The following is a 24,719-nucleotide window of genomic DNA, read 5'->3' as shown; positions in this document are numbered from 1 at the left end:
GCTCTGTGTAGCTGCTGCTTCTGGCACCAGAGTTGAAGAAGGCATGCTAGTTTCTTGGTGAAGGTCCAGAGAGAGACGCACAGGTCGAAGCACACAACCACATTTAAAGCTTGTGCTCAGTCATGGCATACCTGATGTGTGGGCCCATTCCACTGGCCAAAGCAAATCAGTAATCAAGTCCATAGTCAAATGTATGGGAAAGCACACCCTACCTACAGCAAGCATGATAAAGATAGAGAAAGAAAAACAAATTATATACAATTATGGTCTTCCATAGCATTGGTGACTCGCACTTTCTTCCTGTATTTCTCAACTACGTGCTCTGCCGGCACAGAGAACCTTTTTTGTAGTACTTAGCACATCATATATTTCACAGATTAATTTCAGTTTGACATTTATATGACTCTTTTGTCTGTCCTCTACCAGAAAATAAGCTTCATAAATACAGAGACAGTGCCTGGCATATAGTAGTAGTAGCAGATAGTAACTGATACATGGATGAGTGAGTGAGTGAGTGAATGTCTCTCTCTGCTTATTTTCCCAAGGTACTAAGGAATGTGCTAGATGGCATTTGGTTAAAAACTATTTAGGATGCACTAGCCCAGGACCAGGGCTTCCCAGGTGGCCACTAGTGGTAAGAACCTGCCTGCCAGTGCAGGAGACATAAGAGATGCAGGGTCAATCCCTGGATTGGGAAGATCCCCTGGAGAAGGAAATGGCAACCTATTCCAGTATTCTTTCCTGGAGAATCCCAGGGACAGAGGAACCTGGCAGTCTACAGTCCATGGGGTCACAAAGCATCAGATACAACTGAAGTGGCTGAGCATATGAGCATGAGCCTAGGACCAAGAGATGCTATTTGATTCAGTCATACTTGCCAGAAAGCTCAGCCCTGGTACTTGACAAGGAGATTTGCTTTTCCTTGCTGTTGTTCTCTGTACATATTCTTGTGGATGTGGGGAGCTGGAGTTTGGAGCAACACTCAAGCATTCCTGGATTCTTGGCATAATCCCAAATGAATAACCTCCATAACTACACCCAGTTTTTGGTTTTTTTTTTGTCATTTAATGTAATTCTTTATGGAAAGAATTTTCTCTGTGCCTATAATAGAGCATAGCAGCGCACGCTAAAAGATGAAGAATTTAAATCATTAACTTTGTTTTATCTTTTAAAATATAATTAATTTTATATAGATCCCATTAAGAAACAAAGTCATTAATATTAAATAAAACAGAATAATTTACGATTCTGTTTGAAGAAAAGATTCTTGGAGTTATTTTCAAATATAGAGATTCCTGGTACTTCTCTAAAATGTTTAATTAACTTATTGATTGACTGGGAGATAGGTACAGTAACCATTCTTAATAACTCTAACAGTCACAGGAAGGTAGAAACCTGTTATCGGCCTGCTTCTTTTACTCCATTATTATAATATAATTACAATAAAACTTGAAATATGTGTTTACACCTCAGGAACAGGATACCCTAGAATGAGGGAAAGATAATAATATAACTTATATCAACATTATTCCCTATTCTGTCACTTTATTTTAGTGAGCACTAAGATTTATAACCAGGTCTTTCTTTCTCAAGGGCCTTCTTCTCTTCACCACCATGCATGTCTCTTTTTGCAGATAACCTCCCACTTTCTTTCTCTTTTTTAAAAAAACATAAATTTATTTATTTTAATTGGAGGCTACTTACTTTACAATATTGTATCGGTTTTGCCATACATCAACATGAATCCGCCACAGGCTACACCCAGTTTTAACACTTGGCTTGCTGAGCGGCAGGCTGCAGGGAAGCAGAATATCAGGTGAGAAGATCAAAGCTGGGTGAGGTTTCTGGCGGCATTTAGAACTTGACATTGCATTCCTCTGAGCCACAAGGGCTGGGTTAGCTTCCCACAGAGCTCTAGCACAGCCTTTGGATTATGCGTACCAGGTATTTGGGGTTAGGACTGGGACTGGTCTGTCTCCCAGGTTATCCTGTCTTAAGCTGCGTTCAAGAATGATCTCTGAAGATTCATGCTGTGTCCTTGGACACAGTAACCTCTGGGATCCACATAGAGTATCACTTGTCATAATAGTCTCAGGATTGGTATGGTACATTGTTGGCCATGGTAATCTCTGGAGACTCATAAAGCATGTTCTTGGGCTCCTCAAATCACCATTGACCACTTGTTTTCAAGTTAAGTTTGTCCAGTTGGGTGCAAACTCAGAGGTGGCTTCAGTGATATTAGTAATGATCTATTTCTTCAGCTGGGTGGTAGATACACAGGTTTTTACATAATTATTTTATTTAAAACCTACTTATATGTAACATATGTGTTCCTTTGAATATATAAAATATCTCACAAGATAAGGAAATGAAAAAATAATAAAAAAATAACATTAAAACTAAAGTGAGATTCCATTTTCAATCATCAGATGAGCACAAAGATTAAGTAACTGCTAAGACTCAATAAGCCGAAGAATTGATGCTTTTGAACTGTGGTGTTGAAGACTCTTGAGAGTCCCTTGGACTGCAAGGAGATCCAACCAGTCCATTCTAAAGGAGATCAGTCCTGGGTATTCTTTGGAAGGAATGATGCTAAGGCTGAAACTCCAGTACTTTGGCCACCTCATGCAAAGAGTTGACTCATTGGAAAAGACTCTGATGCTGGGAGGGATTGGGGGCAGGAGGAGAAGGGGACGACAGAGGATGAGATGGCTGGATGGCATCACCGACTCAATAGATGTGAGTTTGAGTGAACTCCGGGAGTTGGTGATGGACAGGGAGGCCTGGCGTGCTGCGATTCATGGGGTCACAAAGAATCAGACACGACTGAACGACTGAACTGAACTGAAGATTCAATAATGGTGAAAAAGAGAAAAAGCAGATAAACTCATAAGTGGGGGGAATATAAATTGGCTCAATCTTTAAGGAAAGTCCTTTGATATACCTATCAAAAGTACATCCTCTTTGTTCTTAAAATTTCACTTTATGAATATACTGTATCAACATACGTACACGAAGACTAATGTGTGTGGACCGTTCAGTGAAGCTTTAGTCACATTAACAGAAGACTGGCCACATTGAAAGGCCCTGCAAAGACGGACTGAATAAGTGAAAGGAACTGCTGTGAAGCTCTTAAGTCTAACACTGCTTTTCACCTGCTGACACAGAATGACTCCATAATGCTGGGTGAAGAAGTAAGGAAGAGAGAGGAGGAGGGAGGGAAGGGGGCAAAAAAAGGAATAGAGAGCCCAAAGAGGGACAGTGCCAAAGGGAAGTGAAGGGTGCTGTCAAAAACCAGCGACTGGTTGAGTAGAGCTGGATTGAAGATCACATATTAGGACCTGGAAGGAGGCAAATGAGCAATGTAAGTAGGAGTGAGGACCTGGAATACCGTGCTGAAAGGTTTGTTCTGTGTCTTGGAGAAGGTGGACAGCCTGTGAAGCATTTTACAGAGGGGAGTGGTTGGGTCACATTTACTGTCTCTCAGCAGCACTGGGGATAGAGATCAGAGGTGAGGGATCAGCTGGAGGTTTGGAAGCAATGACAGACTCGGGGTGGAGAGATCAGGGAGAAACACGATGGACCAGATGCACTGAGCAACTGGACATGGGGAGTAAGGAAGAGGAGAGAATCTGGGATGTTCTCAGAGGCCAAACCAGGTCACCGGCTGAGTGGTTACGCCATTCAGAGAAATGGGGCCCAGAGGGACTGCTGGTTTGTGGCGAAGGCAGAGGGTGGCACAGAGCAAATGTAATAGGCTTGGCCTTCAGTGTTCACTGTGGGAAAAGCTCAAGGAACACTTAAAAATGTGAATGGCACAATTTTAATCAATTTCACTGTATCCATATTTTTCTAACAACCAAGTATGTAATACACTTCAAAGAAAGTCTGCATAAATTCCAATATTTATTTCTTGGAACACTAGGGATGAGACAATTACATAAGAATAAGGATTGTTGGGGTTTTGTTTTTGATTTTTTTTTCCCCATCAGGGACATGTTATGTTTTGTTTTGAAGAGTCGAAATCAAGCCTGAGCAGTGATTTATTCATAACAGAATCAATTTGAGAAAAATCCCAAATTGCAGAAACTGGCAATACCACAGCACTCTTCATTAAGATGCAAGAGAGGGATAACAGCCAAAGGAGAAGATAACTGGAGAATTCCAGTAGTACTTAAAAATAATTTCAAGAAACTGTGAGTGCAGAGTTAAAGGGCAAATTTGAAGGATAGTAAAAATAAAATTGTAAGCTTCAGTTAATTTCAGAGGGAACTAGGAAAGGAAGTCTCTATTTTGCTGTCTTTGCAATCCACAAGTCCTGATTTATTATTTAGAATTCCTACTGTGTAATTCTTGTTTTTCTTAGCTTCCCATGCCTTCTATTGACGTGGCAGTTACCTTAGGTCTATTTTATTCCACAGAAACATAATATTGTTTAGAACCAGGGTTGTGTTACCACGTTTGCACCTCCCCCTCCTCCAGGCACCCAGAACACCCATCGCAGGCTGGAGGGCATGCTCAAAACTAAGAGGATAGGATGCTAAAAGACCCTTGGAAATAGGAGAAGCTACTAAAGCAGCTCAAAATGAATGAGGTCATACTGGCTATCCTGAAATAATAACACAGCGTTCTGAAAGGCTCCACAAGGTCAGGTTAGGAGTTTGTTGGCATGAAAGCCACAGGGGACATCCAGTTCAACTGGTGTAGTGGGAGTTGGTGTTACCTAAAGAATGGGCTGCCTGGGGAGGCGATCATTGTCCTGGCAGAAATGCTCACCCTAAGAATGCCCAGTCACCAACAGTGTTTATCTAAAGGGTGTACGGAATAGAGCAGACACAGGATTAGAAGCCTCTTAGGATCCTTGACAAGTTTAAGAGTCCATATTTTCTCAGCCTGGCTACAGCAGTACTTAAAATTTCCTAACTTTCAGAGTTTGATATGACTTTTAATGAATTAGCTTAAATGAATGATTTTTCACACTAATTTACGAAAAATGATATGAAACAATGAATGCTTTTAGAAATCAAGTCAGTCCTATATATACATTTAATCAGAAATGCCATTCATACGTGTGAAATATGATATTTGGGGCTCTTGTTTTAACAGTCAAACACATATTCAAAACATATTTTAGTGGTGTCTCACTAAAAGATATTATAAGGAGGGGGAAGCTTTTGGACACTTCAACAGCATTAATCCATCTTTGTTCTGCTGTTCATGAGAGATATTAAATTACAGCTTAGTAGAGAAAAAGGGCATAAATCATTGAACCTCTAAAATTTCAAATCAAATAGTAGACTCTTTCCTGAGTGAGTGAGTGAAGTCGCTCAGTCAACTATGTCCGACTCTGACTCTTTGCGACCCCATGGACTGTAGCCCACCAGGCTCCTCCCTCCATGGGATTCTCCAGGCAAGTACTGGAGTGGGTTGCCATTTCCTTCTCCAGGGGATCTTCCTGACCCAGGGATCGAGCTCGGGTCTCCCGTATTCCAGGCAGACGCTTTAGCCTCTGAGCCACCAGGGAAGCCCAGACTCTTTCCTGAGACTGGCATAATTCAGATGTCTACTTGCTGGTTCTCAGCCAGGGTAGCTCCTCAGAATCACCCCTGGGTGCCCAGCCTCATCCCAGACCCGCTTAGCATGCATTTCTCTGACAGTTAAGGAAGCTAGGCATCGCTTCAGAGGTGTATTGGCCATCTTGTTTGATTTGCCAGCCCCTATCATTTTCCTACTTTTTACTTTTTATGTTTCTTTATTTATAGGATCTCTTGGTTTCTAAGCGACGTGAAACATGCAAGTACACGTTCTCTCATTCTTTCATGTGTTTAGAATGAACATTAAGACCAAAATCACCAAACTTCGACTTGTCGTTTTATAAATTTAGCATGCTCTTTAGATACCTGATGAAGTCAATTCTTACAGTCGGTGAAACTGAGATTTCAACTACATGAAAGTGATAGAAATGATGGTCTAAGATATTTTAACATTTCAGTGGAGGTTTGTCATTGTTATAGTTCTTGAATGTCATTGCTACTTGATAAAGTACTAAAAATGTCTCAATATCTTAGTTTAGAATGGAGACTTCTTTTGATACACATTTTGGTTTCAGCACATTGTGTACATAGTATGTTCTTTTTTTACTTGAAAATGGAGAAACAAAATGTCATATAGCTCCCCCATCTCTATTGTCTTTTTAAAAATAGAAGTAAAATTGATTTACAATATCGTGTTAGTTTCAGGTGTATAGCAGTGATTCAGTTTTAGGTTGTTTTTTTTTTCAGATTATATTCTATTATAGTTTTTTACAAGACATTCGGGTATAATTCCCTGTGCTAAACATTAAATCCTTATTGTTTATCTGTTTGATGTATTGCAATTTGTATCTGTTAATCCCAGACTCCTAATTTGTCTGTCCCTCCTCCCTCTCCCCTTTGGTAACCATAAGTTTGTTTTCTATGTTGGTGAGTCTATATATAGATTCACTTGTATTAATTTTTATAGTCTACATATAAGTGACTTCATACAGTATTTGTCTTTCTCTGTCTGACTTATTTCACTAAGCATAATATTCTCCATGTCTATCCATGTTGCTGCAAATGGCAATATTTTATACTTTTTCGTGGCTAATAATAATATTCCTCTGTGTGTGTGTGTGTGTGTTTGTGTGTGTGTGTATCACATCTTTATCCATTCATCTGTTCATGGGCACTTGGGTTATTTCCATATTAGCACTGTAACGAGATTAAAATGAAAACATGAATCATCATCTCTTTTCCACGGTTAATTCTCAGGTTGTTCCGTTCAGCCTCTTTGATTCTTTAGCCAGACAACATTCCCTCTGACTTCTTCCTTCATTTTGCTAATCATGGTTGGGGGAGAGGGGAGGAATATTCTGAATCTCAAAGTGCATGAGAGAGTAGTAGTTTTTACTTGTTGACATATGACTTCTCTCTTATTCTTTTAAACTGGCGTGATTTTCCCCAACTTTTTCTATTCCTCTCTTTCAAGGAGTTAATTATTTCTGTATGACTTTTATAAAGTGAGTTATAGTATTTCTTAATGTATTGAGTTCTTCATATGTGCCAGGAACTGGGGACACAGAGATAAACGAGGCACATCTTTGCTCCTAAGCTCAGAAAACAAGGAGATGGCACAGATGCTGTGATCAACAGAATAATGGGCGTGGCCATATCTATTCTCTGATCCCCAGAAGCTTCCATGCAAAAGGACTTTGTAGATGTGATTAAGGTTAAGGACCTTGAGGTGGGGAGATTAGTCTGGATTATCCAGGGAGGGGGTGCTTATCAGATTACATTAGTCCTTGAAAGCAGAGAGCCTTTCCCAGCTGTATTCAGAGCACCAGAGAGATGGTAGTATGAGAAGAAGTCAACTGTTGCTGGCTTTGAAGACAGAGAAAGGGACCATGCACTGAAGGATGAATGTAGGACTCTCTAGAAACTGGGAAAGGTACAATCCATGGGGTCACAAAGAGTCAGACGTGACTGAGCGACTAATACTTTCACTTTCACAAGGAAACAGATTCTTCCCTTGATGCTCCAGAAGAAACGCTGCCCCACTGACATCTTGATTTTAGCCAGTGGGACCTGCATCAGGCTTCTGACCTCCAGAACTGAAACTACATTTTTGTTGCTTAAGCTGCCAAACTTGTGGTAAATTCGTTAAAGCAGCTGCTGCTGCTAAGTTGCTTCAGTTGCGTCAGACTCTGTGCGACCCCATGGACTGCAGCCTACCAGGCTCCTCCGCCCATGGGATTTTCCAGGCAAGAGTATTAGTGGGGTGCCATCGCCTTCTCCGTTAAAGCAGCGAAACAGAAATAATACAGGTGCCTTCCACTGGGTGTAAGGCAGCTCAGACGGTGCTCAGGGTAGACTGGAGGCATAGGCAGGTGCTTCAGGTCCTCAGAGCTGAGTGTGGCCCGAGTGAGAGCATTGAGGAAGTACCACCCAGGAGGATGCCTGCAAGTTGTCCTCAGAGTATTAGGATGTGGCCAGTCACACGAAGGAAGAGGAAGACATTTCAGACAAGGAGATGAACACCCAAGTTAATGCTCCAGCATGTTTGCGTATCAATTTCCTGTATAGGAAAAGTTGGAGGAGCTGGAAAAATAAACATAAGTAACTTCTGCTCTTGGGAAAATGGCAGGCTAGATACTCTGAAGGGTCTTTCTACTTTCCAACCACCATATGGTGACTAATATGAGCTTTTCAGTGCATTGCTGGACCTCCAGAAAGTAAGAAAATACCCACGTCTTCCATCCCACAACAGTACCAAAAATGCACTAGTGGCCTCCTGTAGCTCAGACCCTGTCTCACACTGAGACAACTAAACAAAAGACGAATTAAAAACAGTCGCCTGGAAGTGACCAACGTGCTAATAGACTCGTAAGGAGTTGCTAGGTGTGAAAGTGGGAATCCAGAGAGGTGTACCCAGAACCCAGAGCAGGTTTTGTCCCGGTGAGTTTCCTGCCCAAGATAGGTGGCCGGGAGGCCAAACAGCATAAACAAGGGAAGAGTGCCAGTCAGGAAAGAAAAGATGGGCCAGTCGGCATTAAAATTGAGAACTTCTGTTCATCCAAAAAAAAAAAAAGAGTAAAGTATAATAAAGGCAAGTCACAAAGATATTAGCAACACAAATAATGAGCAAAGAATTCAATTTCAGGATATATCAGGGGTTCCAGAAATTCAATAAGCAAAGACAGACAATCCAATGGAAAAATTTCCCCCAGTTATAAAGACATTTCACAGAAGCAAGAGCACAGATGGTAAATAAATATGGTAAGCTGTTACCAGAGACAGGCAATTTAAAACAAGGTACCGTTTTACACCCAGTATTAGCAAAATGAATAAGTCTGGCAATATTGTGTTAAAAAGAATATAAAGCAATGGGAACACATACACACAACTGGCGGAAATTTATAATGAACTGGTTTAAACACTTTGGGAGAGAATTTGGTATGGCACACTATATTTGAATATTTATATATCTTGAAAGCGTTAGTTTCTCAGTCATGTCTGACTCTTTGTGACCCCAGGGACTGTAGCCCACCAGACTCCTCTGTCCATAGGATTCTCCAGGCAAGAATATTGATGTGAGTAGCCATTCCCTTCTCCAGAGGATCTTCCCAGCCTAGGGATCGAACCTGGGTCTCCTGCATTGCAGGCAGATTCTTTACCATCTGAGCCACCAGGGAAGCCAATTCCCCTTTTGGGTATATAGCCTGAAGGAGCACTGGTACACATGCACCCAAAGCCATGTGTAAGAGCATTCATTGCAGTACTGTCGGGATAGTGAAAAACATTAGCTAGAAACAATTTAACACAGACAAGGCAGTGGTTGAATATGTTGTGATGTAGTCATACCAATATTATAAACCTGTGATAGGGAACATGTATGAATTATAATGTAAAAACATACTAAATGACAAAGAATTATGTTTTATGAAACCATTTTTTTCTAGCTCAAAAAACCTAAAAAATTATTTAAGAATATACTTAGATATGGTAATACAGGGGTTAATTACAGTATTGAATGAAAGCAGTGAGTTGCAGAAGATCAGAGTATGACAGCATTTTTATAAAGTTCTAAAATAAGCGAGACTCTGTATTATTTAGAGATACATAGATTTATGTGGTTTTACATGTAAAATTACATAAAAAGCAAATGATCAACTGAAATGGTAAGCACAAAATTCAGGATGCGATATTCCTGCAGAAAGCAGGTGGTTGGGTTGATGAGGGGGCACACAGGAAGTCTGGACAGAATTGCTTACGTTTGGCTTATTCTTTGATGTGCTCACTGGTGTCTATCTTGGTGTCATGTTTTTTAATTTACAAGTGTATCGCATATATTATTTCATAGCATCACATGCTGCATATTGAAAACTGAAGCTACACAGCACCGGTTTTGCTAAAGTGGCTGTGCTCCCGGCTCTTCTCCCTTAGGTGCTCTGCTGTGTACCCTTAAACCCAAATCAGGGCCACAGGCCTGAAAGAAGAGCAAAGGGTGTTGTGAGATAAGACATGCAAATGCTGTTTGATTTCAGCTCAGAACTAGGGATCTTCCCAGATCAGATGTTGTAAAATAAGGGAGCAGATCCTCCACTCCTCTGAAGGGTCATGTTTCAGTTTGCAAGCTCATTTTTCATCATCTGCTCTGTCTTTAAAATGCCCTGCTCAAGTTCATGTGGGCTTCAAGCAGTCCTTGGCTGCCAAGTGCCTTCCCATTCCACCCTGCTAAAATTGAAAGTTGCTTTTACACATTTTATTTTATTTTTAAACTTTATAATATTGTATTGGTTCTGCCATATATCGAAATGAATCCGCCACAGGCATACATGTGTTCCTCATCCTGAACCCTCCTCCTTCCTCCCTCCCCATACCCTCCCTCTGGGTCGTCCCAGTGCACCAGCCCCAAGTATCCAGTATCGTGCATCAAACCTGGACTGGTGACTCGTTTCATATATGATATTATACGTATTTCAATGCCATTCTCCCAAATCATCTCACCCTCTCCCTCTCCCACAGAGTCCAAAAGACTGTTCTATACATCAGTGTCTCTTTTGCTGTCTCATATACAGGGTTATTGTTACCATCTTTCTAAATTCCATATATATGCATTAGTATACTGTATTGGTGTTTTTCTTTCTGGCTTACTTCACTCTGTATAATAGGCTCCAGTTTCATCCACCTCATTAGAACTGATTCAAATGTATTCTTTTTAATGGCTGAGTAATACTCCATTGTGTGCTTTTACACATTTTAAAGGAAGAGTAGAAAAAGTTCCTTTATCTTAATTACAATTGTTAAATATATAGCTTAAGCATACAACAAAGGCTTTTCTTCCAAATATGTTGGAGTGGGAAACAACAGTTAATAAATTTAAGTCATTTTAATTCAGATTGATTTCTTAATCATTTTCAGGGCAAATAAAGCAAAAATCTAACTACCTACTCCACCCCTGGGGTCACTCATCTTCCAGAACCACTCCATCTTGCTGGGTTTCCCCCAAACAGAGTATCTTTCTTACCTTACCACCATCTCTGCACAAACATACTCTCATCCCTTCTAATGCTCAAAACCAAGTTCTTCCCCACCAGCTACATTTTGCAGCAGGCAGGGGTTTGATGGGTTCAGGGGACTAAGGCAGGTGCTAAGGGACTGGGGGAGCCAGTGGGCGTAGGGTGGTCTGGGGTGGGAGTTTCATGTGACATAAGACGTGCAAAGGAATTAATGGCAATCAGAACCACATTGCAGGTTTTGAAGTAGATAGAACATGTGTACTGAGGTTACATAGCCCGGGGTCAAGCCCCCCAGCTCTGCCACTGTTTATTTGGGTGACAGTAGAGTTCCTAAACTTCTGAGAGTCTCAGCATCTTCATCTGTAAAAATAGTTACTAATACCTACATCGTAGCGTGGTTGTAGGATTTGACTGTGTTTACAAACTGTCAGTGCTCAGTATACACTCAAATGCGGTGTTTATTTGCATTGGATGAATATTGAAATTACAGAGATTCTTTCTAGGCTTGTTGATAGAGATGTAGATTTGACTCAGTACAGGGTAATTTACTTGCTCATCCTTGAATGCAGATTTCTTCACACTCCTTTTCGCTGTTGAATCTATTTCCCGAGCCTTTACAGCCACTGAACCAAAAGCGAGCGCAGGAATTGACGTATTTGTCATAATACCATCGAACCACATATTCACTACAGTTCCCTGGTTGTAGGGGTTCCAGACATCTAGGATCTAGAGTGAGAAAAAAATAGCCAGTTATTATAGGTTTTTCTTTCACTGAACAGTAAAAGCTTTATGAAGCTTTTTCTCTATGCACACTAACATACTAAGAAAGTGTGATTCTAAGTTAAGAAAACATTCCCAAATACCCAAAATATTTCCTCTACCACCTGAAACTTCACTTAAATATACATTCCCCTGAAAACGTTGAAGTTTTTGGTCTTCATGAAATCCCATTAAATGCTTATTTCCCTGAAAGCATAATACTGTGAGCCTTCTTTAGCTTATACTCTTGTGAGTCACCTTGAAATTATTTATTAGTTTTGATAGTTTTTGTGTGGAGATTTTAGGGTTCTCTGTGCCAGTATTGTGTCATCTGCCACTGTCATCTGAGTGACAGTTTTATTTCTTCCCTTCCAACTGGATATGCTTTATTTCTTTTTCTTGCCTGACTGCTGAGACTGGGACTTCCGGTAGTATCGTTAATAGAAGCTGTGAGAGTAGGCATCCTAGTTTGTTCCTGAATTTAGTGGAAAGGCTCTCATATTTTCACCACTGAGTATGTGAGTTTGCAGAAATGGCCATTTTCTCCTTTTTTTTTTCCCAGTTGTGTTTGTAGTTCTTCTCTGATCATTTCATCTTATTTTTGCTTCTCTCATTGTGGTTTGATGACTTTCTTTTGTAGTATGCCTTGATTCCTTTATCTCAACATTTCTTTTAGGGTAGATTTCAGTTCAGTTCAGTTGCTCAGTCGTGTCCGACTCTTTGCGACCTCATGAATCGCAGCATGCCAGGCCTCCCTGTCCATCACCAACTCCCAGAGTTCACCCAAACTCATGTGCATCAGGCTGGTGACGCCATCCAGCCATCTCATCCTCTGTTGTCCCCTTCTCCTTCTGCCCCCAATCCCTCTCCGTATCAGGGACTTTTCCAATGAGTCAGTTCTTCGCATCAGGTGGCCAAAGTATTGGACTTTCAGTCTCAGCATCAGTCCTTCCAATGAACACCCAGGACTGGTCTCCTTTAGGATGGACTGGTTGGATCTCCTTGCAGTCCAAGGGACTTGCAAGAGTCTTCTCCAGCACCACAGTTCAAATGCATCAATTCTTTAGCACTCAGCTTTCTTCACAGTCCAATTCTCACATCCATACATGACCACTAGAAAAACCATAGCCTTGACTAGATGGACCTTTGTTGGCAAAGTAATGTCTCTGCTTTACAATATGCTGTCTAGGTTGGTCATAACTTTCCTTCCAAGGAGTAAGCGTCTTTTAATTTCATGGCTGCAGTCACCATCTGCAGTGATTTTGGAGCCCAAAAAAATAAAGTCTGACACTGTTTCCACTGTTTCCCCATCTATTTCCCATGAAGTAATGGGACCAGATGCCATGATCTTCGTTTTCTGAATGTTGAGCTTTAAGCCAACTTTTTCACTCTCCTCTTTCACTTTCAGTATTGCTTAATTCTTTTAGTTTTGGCTTGTCTGAGAAATTCTGTATCTCTCCCTCTATTCTAAGTGGTAATATCGCTGCGTAGAGTACCCTAGGTTGTGGGTTTTCCCTTTCAGTGCTCTACATCATGTCACTCCCTCTGGCCTGCAAACTTTCTGCAGAGAAATCAGCTGATAGCCTTATGGGGATTCCCTTGTATATGACTCTGTTTTTTTTTTTTTTTCCTCTTGCTACCTTTAGATTTCTCTCTTTAACTTTTGCTATTTTAATTATAGTATGTCTTGGTGTGGGTCTGTTGGGTTCACCTTGTTTGGGACCCCCTGTGCTTCCTGTACCTGGATCTGTTTCATTCTTCAGATTTGTGAAGTTTTCAGCAGTAATCTCAGCAAATGCATTTTTGATCCTCTTCTGTCTCTCTTTTCCCTTTTGATGCAAATGTAGGTATGTTTGATGTTACCCCCAGAGGTCTCATATGTTGCATTTGTTTTTTGTTTTTATCTATCTGTTGTTCTGATTGGGCAATTTCTATTATTCTATCTTCCGGATCACTTACGTGTTCTTCTGTGTCATTTATTCTGTTCTTCATTCGGTCTAGAGTATTATTTATCTCAGATATTGAATTATCTGTTCCACTTGTCTTCTTTATGGTTTCTAGTTATTAAAATGACTTGTATTCAGATCATTTCTCTTCCCTAATTAGCATTTTTATTACCAATGATTTGAATTCTTTATGTCATAAGTTGCTTATTTATGTTTCATTGTTTTTTTTTTTTTTCCGGGGGTTTGCTCTCTTGTTCTTTCAATGGAGAGTAGTTCCTCTGCCTTTTCATCTTCCCTAATGGTCCCTGTCTGTGAATCTAGATGAGACTGTTACCTGTTCTGGCTCTGAAGAGGTTTTCCTATGTGGGAGTGTCCCTGTGCGATCTCCATGTGCCCAGGGCCGTTTGTGGGAGAGCTGGATTTGATGTGGATGCCAGCCCCATCTTTCCTCAGGGTATGCTGACAGCTGCCATTTGGGTAAGGGAGTGGGGCTGGCGATGGAGACGCTGGAACTGGAGCCGGCTGTGAGGCACAGTGTCTTCTCTGCTCAGTGGCCGTCACCACCCTGTCAGGGGCAGGACCTGCTCCCAAGTTGCTGGAGTAGAAGCCCTGAGGGTCAGGCTTGAGCTGACTCTTCGCCCTTTAAAGTGTGTGTTTTTCCTTTTCCCTACTCTGGGATTTTTGCTCCAAAGGAAGAGAGTTCTGAAGCAAGTGGGGCTCGTGTGCTCTGACCATTCACACATCTGTAGTTTGGCTCAAAGGCACGCCACAGTCTCGTCTTTCCTGCTGTTGTGGCCACCCGAGATCTAGTGCTCGGCTGTAGCATGGAGTGAGTGGGGCTGGAATGCTCCCTCCTCTTGGGCTGGGGCATGCAGCAAGGTAGTCCTGGGAATTCTAGCAGCTGTGCTGCAGTCAGAATCTGGGCTGCTTCTGGGGGGCTGCTTGAATACAGGCCAACAGTGGCTGCTCTCTTTATATCACAATTTTCTTTTAAAAAGATCATCTTTTACAGAACAATAAAAACATGACCTTCTAATGTCAGTTGACAAGTTTTGGAAACACTTCTACTTCTCCAAAAAATATAAAAAATTAAGCTAAGTAGAGCTACAATAATAAAGCCATTTGTTAAATTCCTTTTTTTATTTCATGGTTGTCCTTAGTCCCTTGGTTAGTATTTCTTATGGAGAAAGTAATGCCAAGGTGAGAAAATTCCCCAAAAAGGCCAAATAGATGCTTGCTGCCTGATACTTGTGTTTTGCGCAATAGTTTACATGCCGTAAGCTTCATTTCTCAATAGCAAAACAAGCCCTTTCTCCATCTGCCATAATCATTTCCCCAGATTTGAAGTATATCTCAACTAATTTATTTTCTAAAACTGACCGTTAACTTTGCCTCTTTGGCCAAATGGAAATGAGCAGTGGATTCTATCTCCCTTCAGTCTTAAAAAACAATAACTAAGTGATGTCTGTTTCAAGCCAACCTAAGCTGCTTGGGGACAAGAAAATTGTCTCTCTTGCATGTTCTTTAGAAACTACGTATGTAGTGATTAATTTTTATGGATATTGACACCATAGACAATATGTTGGGGAATCGGAACGTAGATTCTAGCTTCTTTCTCTTTCTTCCACCCAGGGGTCAAAGCTTCAAATGTCTACAGTCGTGAAGGTTCCAAGTAAGACAATAGGGGATGGTAGGAGCTGTGGTGAACATGAGACCAGCATCCTCTCTAAAGGCATTCACATTTTAACAGTAACAGTAAGCACTCTAAGACCTTTACAAGTTTTGATCAAATTTGTTCCATGACCAGTCTGTTCTCCAATTCTATATATAATACAATGAAAAGCTTCTTCTGTCCTGCCTGTTTAGAATCAGAACATGCTCCCTCTGCCTCTGGATGAGATTTTAGAGACCATCCTTTTGGTGCCTTATTATTACGGATACAGCAGCTGATGGACAGAAATCTCTTACCTTTGTGCACAAAATTTTCTGGCTCTAAGTTCGAAGTGGAACTCGGAGCTCTGGTTTCCAGGCCCTTTGCCTGATCCTCAGGAGGCCTGGGCAGTGGCCCCGGGATGGTGGCAGCCTCAGGTGAAGGAGTGGTGGCCGGGCTGGCAACCCAGGTCCTCTCTGAAGGCTCATTCTCTCTGTCCTGGGCCCCGGAGACATGCACCTGCACAAAGAATCCAGAGCTTTGAAGCTGGTGATATCAAGTCAAGAAGGCGAGTTTGCTTTGGGGAAGATTTAAAGTCCAGCACTCCGGCTTTTCCCCAGTTTTTCAATGTTAGTTATTTCAGTAAAAGCTCAGGAAGTGATGCCTCGCCTCTATGTCAGGCATCCCCGAATACCTGAGTTATGCATTTTCTGACCACCTCATGCAGGTGTAAGTGTGTGTACGCGCGCGCGCACACACACACACACACACGTCCTGCTGCTAGGCACAAATGCTTTTCTTCTGGGCCTTTCAGAGAGATCTACCTGCAGGGCATAAAGCGAGTGAGTTTGAGAGGAGTTTCATCTTCATCCTTTTCTTAGTCAGTTGTATGAAGAGGGAAAATAATCACTATTTCTTTAACGTTTTTTTTCATGGCCTTTTCCTCTCTGTTTTCTAACACTAGAGAGCTTAACAATATATTCCAAAATCTCTACCACAAACTCAGCCAATGTTGAGATTGGGAACTGGAGTGACAGAGGCCAATAATGCAGCTAAAATAAAAACAAGAGCATCACTTCTCATCTCATCCTATTATCTGGACCCAGCAAATGCCAAATGCTGCAGGATGTGTAGCTTCTAAGAAGTTCTGGGAAATGTATGCTAGCTAAGGAATGAAGGATTATAATTTCAAAAGCAAGTTTTCTGAACTAAGAATTCTAAGTTTCATCTAAATTTATGATATGTAATGAAACAAGAAAGAAAATATGTTTTAGTTTAAAAAAAAAAAAACAGTCACACCAGTTATTCTTGCCTACAGTTGCCCGGAGCTAGAACAATCTCTCATGGGTCCAATTAAGTTCTTTTTCTTTTCCTCTTGGATCCCAGCTACACGGAATTGAATGGATCATTTATTTCAGTCCTAGCACAGTGTGGCCATTTATCCTTGCAAGACCCTCTCTCGTTTGTTTGTGTTTATTTGTTTATTTAAATAAGCAAACCTGTGAACTAGGTAAAGTTGTTTTTGCTGCTTTCTCACCTGTGGTTCGTGTCATCTTGTGACCAGAGCCAGCTGTCATCATTAGCTGCTCTCTGCCATCTAAGATGTTCCACCGCTTTTGATTCTGTGTACAAATACAATACTTTGGCCACCCGATGTGAACAGCCAGCTCGTTGGGAAGGACCCTGATGCTGAGAAAGATGGAAGGCAGAAGGAGTAGAGGGCAACAGAAGTTGAAATTGTTTGGAGGGTACCACCAATTCAATGGACATGAACTTGGGCAAATTCTGGGAGATGGTGACAGAGAGGGAAGCTTGGCGTACTGCAGTCCATGGGGGTCACAAAGAGTTGACATGTCTTGGCTGCTGAACAACAACAACATACACACACATACACACACACGCACACAGTGGGGAAGGGCTAGTTAACTTTATTACTCATGTATGTATATTTTTATGGCAATTAAGTGATTATCAGAGCAAATGTTTCATTAGGACTGATCTGGTCATCAGCATATGTAAAGGGCACTCAATTCAAATGCCATAGTGGCATTTCACTAACCACAGACACATTTTTTGGTACAAATGGAGGTAAAACTGTGGGTCACTTGGCGTTCCTCTTTCTTTCAGAATGATCTTGTATATACCAGTGACAATTTGAATATGAACTTTGTTATATTCGTAGAACTAGAGAATTGTAAGATTAGGGGAAGCCTTTATCAGTACTTCATTTTCTACAGGGGAGTCTAAAGCACCAGTTAATAATTAATGATCTAAAACTTCCCCCAAATTATTGGAAAGCTAGTGGCAAAACTAGAAATGCCTTTTTCAGGAAAGAAATCCTGAGGCTTTTAGGTTTTGTTTTTTTTTTAACTTGTATATATTTCATATTAAGCCAAACTAAGTTAAAAGCTTTGACTGAGAAGTAGTTTATCAAACATCACGAAGACAACAGACTTTAGGGCTACACTTGAGATATACTGTCTGTCGAGAGAGAATGTCCCTTTGAAGAAGTTCCCTAGACAGCACAGTTCTCTTAAAGGAATAACTCAGCCCCAGTAGCCATCTCGTTCAAGCCTCACGGCCTCATAAGTTATTCTCTGCTTCTTGGAAGTCTAGGAGTGTATGCTTCTTTCTCAGTTACATCATCATGTGGGAATTTTGACTACTAGAGCATTATACCTCAAGTTCTAGAACAAGTGAATTTTTTTTCCATAAATGAGAATAATTTTATCTTTTGGCTCCAGGGGACTTCAGTTTATTTAAATAAATACATAATTGTTTGCCATTTTTATGACTTTCTTATTGCAAAAGCAAATGTGTTCATTGAGGGGAATTTACAAAATTCCCTGGACAAGCAACAGGAAGAAACTAGAAATCACAAGTGATTCCACCTCCCAGAAATAATTGTTGTTGACACTCAGATGGCTTATCCCCCACCCCATCTTTTTTTTTTTTTTTTGATATGCATGTGTATTTTTTAAGAAAATATATACTGTATGTTGGTTTTCTGGTTTTTTTTTTTTATATATATATTATGCTTCCATATATTTTACTGTGGCTCCATAACACCATTTTGAATACAGAATATACATAACTACAGTGGTAATTTTTAGCATTTAATTTGCTTTTTTTTGTTTTTCTGTGAGAAGCTACATGGCTCATTCAGATCAAACAACACACATATTTGAACCTTCTTAGACAAAGTTCCCTCCAAAAATGTTTTACCAATTTGTACTCTCACTAGTAAGTGTCTTTCCTTAAACTATTACCATTTATGAGACATTCTGATTGGAAAAGGAGATAAAGCTTGATAGGTCCTTCAACTGATCTACATAGCCCTGCCGGCCTGTACTCCTACTACCCCCAGTACATCTGGCTCTGACCTTCCACTCCCTCCTCCTCCTCATTCTGCCTCAAGCTCTCAAAGTCAGCCTGCTTGCCCCAGCAGGAAGTGTTTGTCCCCAGCAGCAAAAGCCAGCCAGCACGAAGTTGCCCCGTCCAGAAGGTGCATGGTACCTTCCAGGGCTCCACGCTTGGCCCTGATCATGCAGAAGTTAACCTTTAATCCTATCCTCTCGATCATTTCTTATTTCACATGTGTAAATATCACTTCCCTGATAAGCCAAACCACATTTCTCTCTCTTTCTCTTTTTTCCCTTCCTTCCTGCCTTTGCTTCTTTATTTAAAATCTTTATAGCATGGAAGAGTAAATATTTGCCACTGGGTAAGTTCAGAATGAGTAAGAGAGAGAGACAAAAAGGGAGAGAGATGGGATTGGGGGACACTTTAGATTCATTATTCAATTCCTCTAGGCTTTACTATTTATTTTATTTTTGGCTGTGCACTGCGTGGTATGTGAAATCTTAGTTCCCAGACTAGGGATTGAACCTGTGGCCCCTGTACTGGAAGCAGAGCAGAGTCCTAACCACTGGACCATCCGGGAATTCCCTCCTCTAGGCTTTAATGTCATCATTTTAAAATAGGGAAAGATTAGACCCTAACATAAAGCTCCACTATTTTGGCAACCTGGTGTGAAGAGCCGACTCATTGAAAAAGACCCTGATGCTGGGAAAGATTCAGGGCAGGAGGAGAAAGGGGCAACAGAGGATGAGATGGTTAGCTGGTATCATCTACTCAGTGGACATGAGTTTGAGCAAACTCCGGGAGATAGTGAAGGACAGGGAAGCCTGGCATGCTACAGTCCATGGGGTCGCAAAGAGTCAGATACAAGTGAGCAACTGAACAACAATACCTTCCAACTCTGAAAGTGAGATGTGAGCAGCCCCAGATTTTACTGGTAGAATACACACCAAACTCATGATAATGGCTGCTTCTGGAGAGAAGAGGAGGAGAAAGAGACTAAAGGAAAATAGCAAGGACTTTCTCTGAAGCAAGAGTGATGAACAAAGGGAAACACCAGTTATATCTGAGTGGTGGGCTTGCCAATGTTTGCTATATGCCTTCTCTGTTGTTATTATTTTTTTATAAATCTTAACCCTAAACACAACAAGCTGCCTCTCAGCTCTGCACATTTCTGCTCCTGCCATACACCGACCTGCCTTGGAGGAGACGAATGTTCCCAGCACCAAGCTGGGCACACACAGTAAAACACGGCAGAGGATCTGGGGCCTGTGAGGGCGGACACCTGGACGCTGGGCCTGCTCCGTGCAGCTGGACAGGCAGATGTGTAAGATCGGTCCCTTCCAGCCTCAGTGCAGATCTTTAAGGGGAGAAAACAGATTTCGAGCTGCATCCAAGAACGTGAACGGGTGACCTAAAGGAGGATTACTAACCAGACACCACACTATTCCAGAGCATCCTTTGGTTTCTGACTTCCAGACACTTTCCTCATAATTCATTACCCTGAACCTTGCTTATATTATAGACAAGCTCTTTGAACCTGAGCTCCTGTCTCCCCTGGACAGATGCCAATGATCAAGTACATTGGCTTATGTGCTCAGACTTAGCTTTTCCCAGAAGCGCAGAGCCACGTTGCTCCCAGGGAGCTGTGGGGCTCCTACACCTGCCAGCTGGCTCCACTGCCCATGCCTTCAAGGTATCTGGCTTCTAGGTTCTGACCTTGACTGGCCCTTCCTAGAAAATAGTGCTTCTTAGCCAGGTCTCTCGACACTCCAGCACTGAATACTCTGTCTGCATTTAAGGTTGCTGAGGACTGTGGGGAGCACCTTGAGTTTGGGCTGTGCCTCCCTGGATCGCCTGCAGCTTTCCTAGAGGTAAACTGCAGGATTTTATTCTGTTTAAGGCTTCTCATACATTAGTATAATGTCCTTCATTCTGGCATTGCCCAGGAAAGGTTGTTGACTGTTTCTAATGACATATTTTACAAAAGAATATTCTGGGAATAATGCCTTATTGTACAAATGAGGAAGCTTTAAGAAACAGGTGATTCATGCAATGTTCGGCTGCTGTCAGATCTCATTTCTAAGATATCATTCATTGTGAAATACACTATAAAATTAAGCCTAGAAAAAGACCACAACTAAGTAGATGCATATTAATCTCTGAAATAACAAAGTAGGAGAAGTACAAACTTTGGAGACAAGGATTTAACTTCAGAATTGAAACTTGAGTCAGGCAAGTTTGCTGACTTCCAGATCTGGGGTATTATTTTCTAGATCAGTTTGCAATATGCTACTTTTTTCTTCTCCATAGGAGAGAAACATCTTACATACTGAGGCTTCTAAGTCTATGATAAGCAATATATGAGGTTTCCACAGGCACATCACCTGGAAATTCTAATAATTAGGTATTGTTCAGTTTAATTTGAGTTTTTTTGACTACCACAATGAGGGAGTATTAATTGTACTTTATAAACAAATAAATTATAGTATTGACCAATATAGCCATATCCGTATATGTGGCTTAATCAAGGCCACTTACAAAAACTAGGTCTGATTTCAGGAAATCAACTTAATTTTCATGTCAGTGGAGAAACTAAACTAATATTAGGCTTAGTCTCAAGTGTTTTGAAAGTTTAAAAAGTCTTTGTGTTTTGAAAGTATTGATTATGGCCTTTGAGTATGCCTGAATAGGTTACTTCATTCAATAATGAGTATAGGATGATTGAGCAACCTATAAAATTTTACTTGAATAAGACATACGGAGAAAATATAGATGCACCCAAATATTTGTCTTTTTCCTAATCTGCCATGGATGCTCAGTACCAAGTTAAGATATAGGCCATCACAGACAGGTTTTTAAGAAAATTCAGCCAAAATGGAATCATATGTATGAGAAATATTAACAATTCAATGATGTTACTTTTAAAAGGGCAAAAAAAATAAAATGACTCTATCAGCAAGTAATGGATAAACTGAAGAGTATATAGAAAAGAGAGATGTGATAAGAGTTTTGAGACCATATTATTAAATACTGATCAGAAATGATGAGGCCCTGATCTAAGGCAGTAGAGATATTAGTGAGGAGAAAAGAGTTGAGAACATAGGTCAAGGGGTGATAACAGACCAGAGATGACAGTTCCAATGAGTGTGAAAGAAACAGTGAGAGCAGAGCTCCAGGTGTGGCTCAGGTTTCTTGCTCGATACCCAGCTGGTTGGAGGGACCATACTATATGAAGGAAATCTACTGCTGTGTTCAGCATGGTGAACACATTTCACATTGAGTGCCTGCAGGACACCCAGAAGATGATGTACACAGACAATCAAAATGTGTATCTGGGACCCAGGAGAAAGGTCTGGAGTGGGGCTGCAGATTTGAGAACTGTTAACACACACGGCTTTGAAACTTAGAGAATATGGAATAAGAGAAGTAGGCCAAGAACATATCTCAGAAAGATTGAGTTTAATGCTAAGGGGTAAACAGAGAAAGAAAAACCCCAAAAGCAATTGAGAAAGAATGCTCAGAAGGAGGACCGGGAGAAAGAGGACTTGCAAAATCAAAAATCAGCAGTGACAGGGTGATATATGCGAAAGAGAAATCAGGTAAGAACAGGATGATAAGGATCTAGCAATGAGAGGGTTGTTGGTGACTTTTGCAGCAGCAGAGCTTCAGTGACACAGTCGAGGCAGCAACCTTACTTTGGAGGGCTTCCCAGAGGAATGGAAGTGAATGGAAGTGAGGAAACAGAGCGAAAGCCAGGGGGAGATGGGGAGGGTGCAGGTGGGGACGTGAGTAGCAGAGATTGGCCTGTGGAATAACTTTATTATATAAAGATAGAGATAGGATAGAATCACAGTTTACATAAGAATTATGGATTGGGGAAGGTTTTAGATGGGAGAGTCTGAAGCCTGTTTGCTGCCTCTGGGGAAGGAGTTGGAAGTGTTGCCAGGGAAGGACACCACAGGGAAGGAAGGTCCTGGTTTCAGAAGAGGCAGAAGGGAATAGATAGGCCCCAGAGCACAGTAGGGGACAAGTGGGTGCCACATCAGAGTGGAGGCGAGAGTCCACAGTCAGGTCTGAGAGAAAGGACACGTCCAATTCCAGCATCCAGGCAGGACCTGCCTAGGGCTGCGGTTCTCAGAATACTGTCAGTGGAACCCTGGTTTCAGAGTGGCCCTCTTTATTTTTTAATTAATTTTTACTGGCGTAACACTTTACAGTGTTAGTTTCTACTGTACAGTAAAGTGAATCATCCATAAGACATATATCCACTCCCTTTTGGATTTCCTTCCCATTCAGGTCACCACAGTGCATTGAGTAGAGTTCCCTGTGCTATATAGTATCTTATCATTAGTTATCTATTTTTATACATAGTATCAATAGAATATATGTTTCAATCCCAATCTCCCAATTCCTCACATCCACCCTTTCCCCGTTGGTATCCATATATTTGTTCTCTACGTCCGGGTTTCTATTTCAGCTTTGCACGTAGGGTCATCTATACCATTTTTTTAGATTCCACATATATGCGTTAATATAGGGTATTTATTTTTCTCTTCCCAACTTAGCTCTGAATGACAGTCTCCAGGTCCATCCATGTTTCCACAGATGACCCAATTTCGTTCCCCTTTATAGAAGTGGCCCTCTTTAGAATGGATCTTGAGATGGAGTTAGAACAAGTAAGCGTTGTGGGGAAAGGAGAGTAAGAGATCAAAGAGGTAGACTGAAAATAGAGATGAAGATCTTTGAGCAGCTTACGTGATCATGGCAGAAGGGGAGAACTGAGGCCAGTGGCATGGGGACGAGGGATAGGGTCTCTCTAACAGGATACACAGAGAGGGCGGGCAGCTAGTGGAGTCAGCCTGCTGTATTAGCTTTTTGTAATTGACTTCAGTACAGAGCATCCATTACTTCCATGGAAATGAGGAAGCTGTATGCTCAGCGTAAGGCTGGCACTGGACTATGCATCAGGACCACATCATATAAAAGGAGAGGACTTGGGGCTCCCCCTCTGCCTCCACCCTCTGTCCACCCCATGCAGGAGCTACTCAGAGGGCCTCTTCCCACACCAGCTTGACTGACTTCCCTAGGTTGCTATGGAATCAGTCATTCTTCATAGGAATCCCACAGCCTCCTTTCTACAGAGAGGGAAAAAAAAAACCAAAACCTTTGCTGCCAGTTACCTAAGTGGTTTGCAATCTGGGAACAATTTTTCATCTTACAAAAAAGGAGTTTTGTGGAAAAGGTAGACAGGGCTTCTTTCCTTTCTACTCTTTCAAGGGGAAAAAAAATCTGAAATCTTGTTACAAGAAACTGGCTCCAGCGAATGGGCCCTGTGCACTGACATTATTTATTAATCCATTTAGAATGACAAACAGTGACTTCATGCAGGAAATTCATATACTTGTTTGCCTAGTGGCCCATTACTGGTTATGGCCACTTGGTCTGATTAAATGATGTTTACTTGATTTGATTGCCCTGCTCCAGTTTATATCCAGGAAATCTTTCTCCAGCTGGCCACACCCTGAAACAAGGAAAGAACATGAAGTGCCAACATTGTTAGTCCCATAAAAGATAAGGATTTCTTATGTATACAGTCTTTTGAATCGCAGTATAATTGATGACTTTCCCTAAAGAAAATCTTCAGATTTCTTTTTTAGCCTAACAGTTGGTATAGCCTTCATTTGGTCCTTACGTATTTATTGAGCATCTACTGTGTACAAGATGAAGCACAAATCTAGGTCCCAAGAGACACAAAGTTTAATTAGATACAAATGTCCTCAAGGAATTCAAATCCATTAGGAAAGTTAGGGTACCTGCAAAATTCATTATTAACGATGTAAAATGTGATAGAGTTCAGAAGAAAGTATAAGCTTTCCTGAGATTTCAGGAGAGAGACAGAATAGAACGAATGATGTACATGTCTCGTTTCCTAAGACTGCCCAAAAGGGCAACACAGCAGGAA

General features: G+C 41.2%; 2 protein-coding genes across 4 annotated transcripts in view; one reads left to right on the top strand and one right to left on the bottom strand.

The window, feature by feature from the left end:
• MIOS (meiosis regulator for oocyte development) overlaps window positions 1-24,719 on the top strand; it is a 286,003-nt gene that overhangs the window by 28,035 nt on the left and 233,249 nt on the right. Inside the window, exon 2 of one of the 2 annotated variants that reach the window (XM_086397702.1) lies at window positions 15,376-15,498. The exons of the other annotated variant lie outside the window; for it this stretch is intronic. The gene's annotated coding sequence lies outside the window, so the exon portion shown is untranslated. The remainder of the gene's footprint in view (window positions 1-15,375; window positions 15,499-24,719) is intronic. 2 annotated transcript variants of the gene reach the window in all.
• The window catches only part of COL28A1 (collagen type XXVIII alpha 1 chain), a 181,701-nt gene continuing 168,460 nt past the window's right edge, over window positions 11,479-24,719 (bottom strand). Inside the window, exons 34-35 of one of the 2 annotated variants that reach the window (XM_086397682.1) lie at window positions 15,712-15,913; window positions 11,479-11,764 (exon numbers count right to left, since the gene is read on the bottom strand). In XM_086397682.1, the coding sequence (XP_086253808.1) occupies window positions 11,592-11,764; window positions 15,712-15,913 (375 nt within the window). In that variant the 3' untranslated portion in view covers window positions 11,479-11,591. Of the gene's footprint in view, window positions 11,765-15,711; window positions 15,914-18,432; window positions 24,279-24,719 lie in introns of those variants that run through there. The other variant, XM_086397683.1, reaches the window with a different exon arrangement.

This window comes from Bos grunniens, chromosome 4, assembly GCF_055505025.1.
Source record: "Bos grunniens cultivar Pamir isolate PY7600 chromosome 4, Bosgru_T2T1.0, whole genome shotgun sequence".
In the NCBI taxonomy this organism is placed as follows: Eukaryota; Metazoa; Chordata; class Mammalia; order Artiodactyla; family Bovidae; genus Bos; species Bos grunniens.
This window is presented reverse-complemented; position numbering and strand designations above follow the sequence as displayed.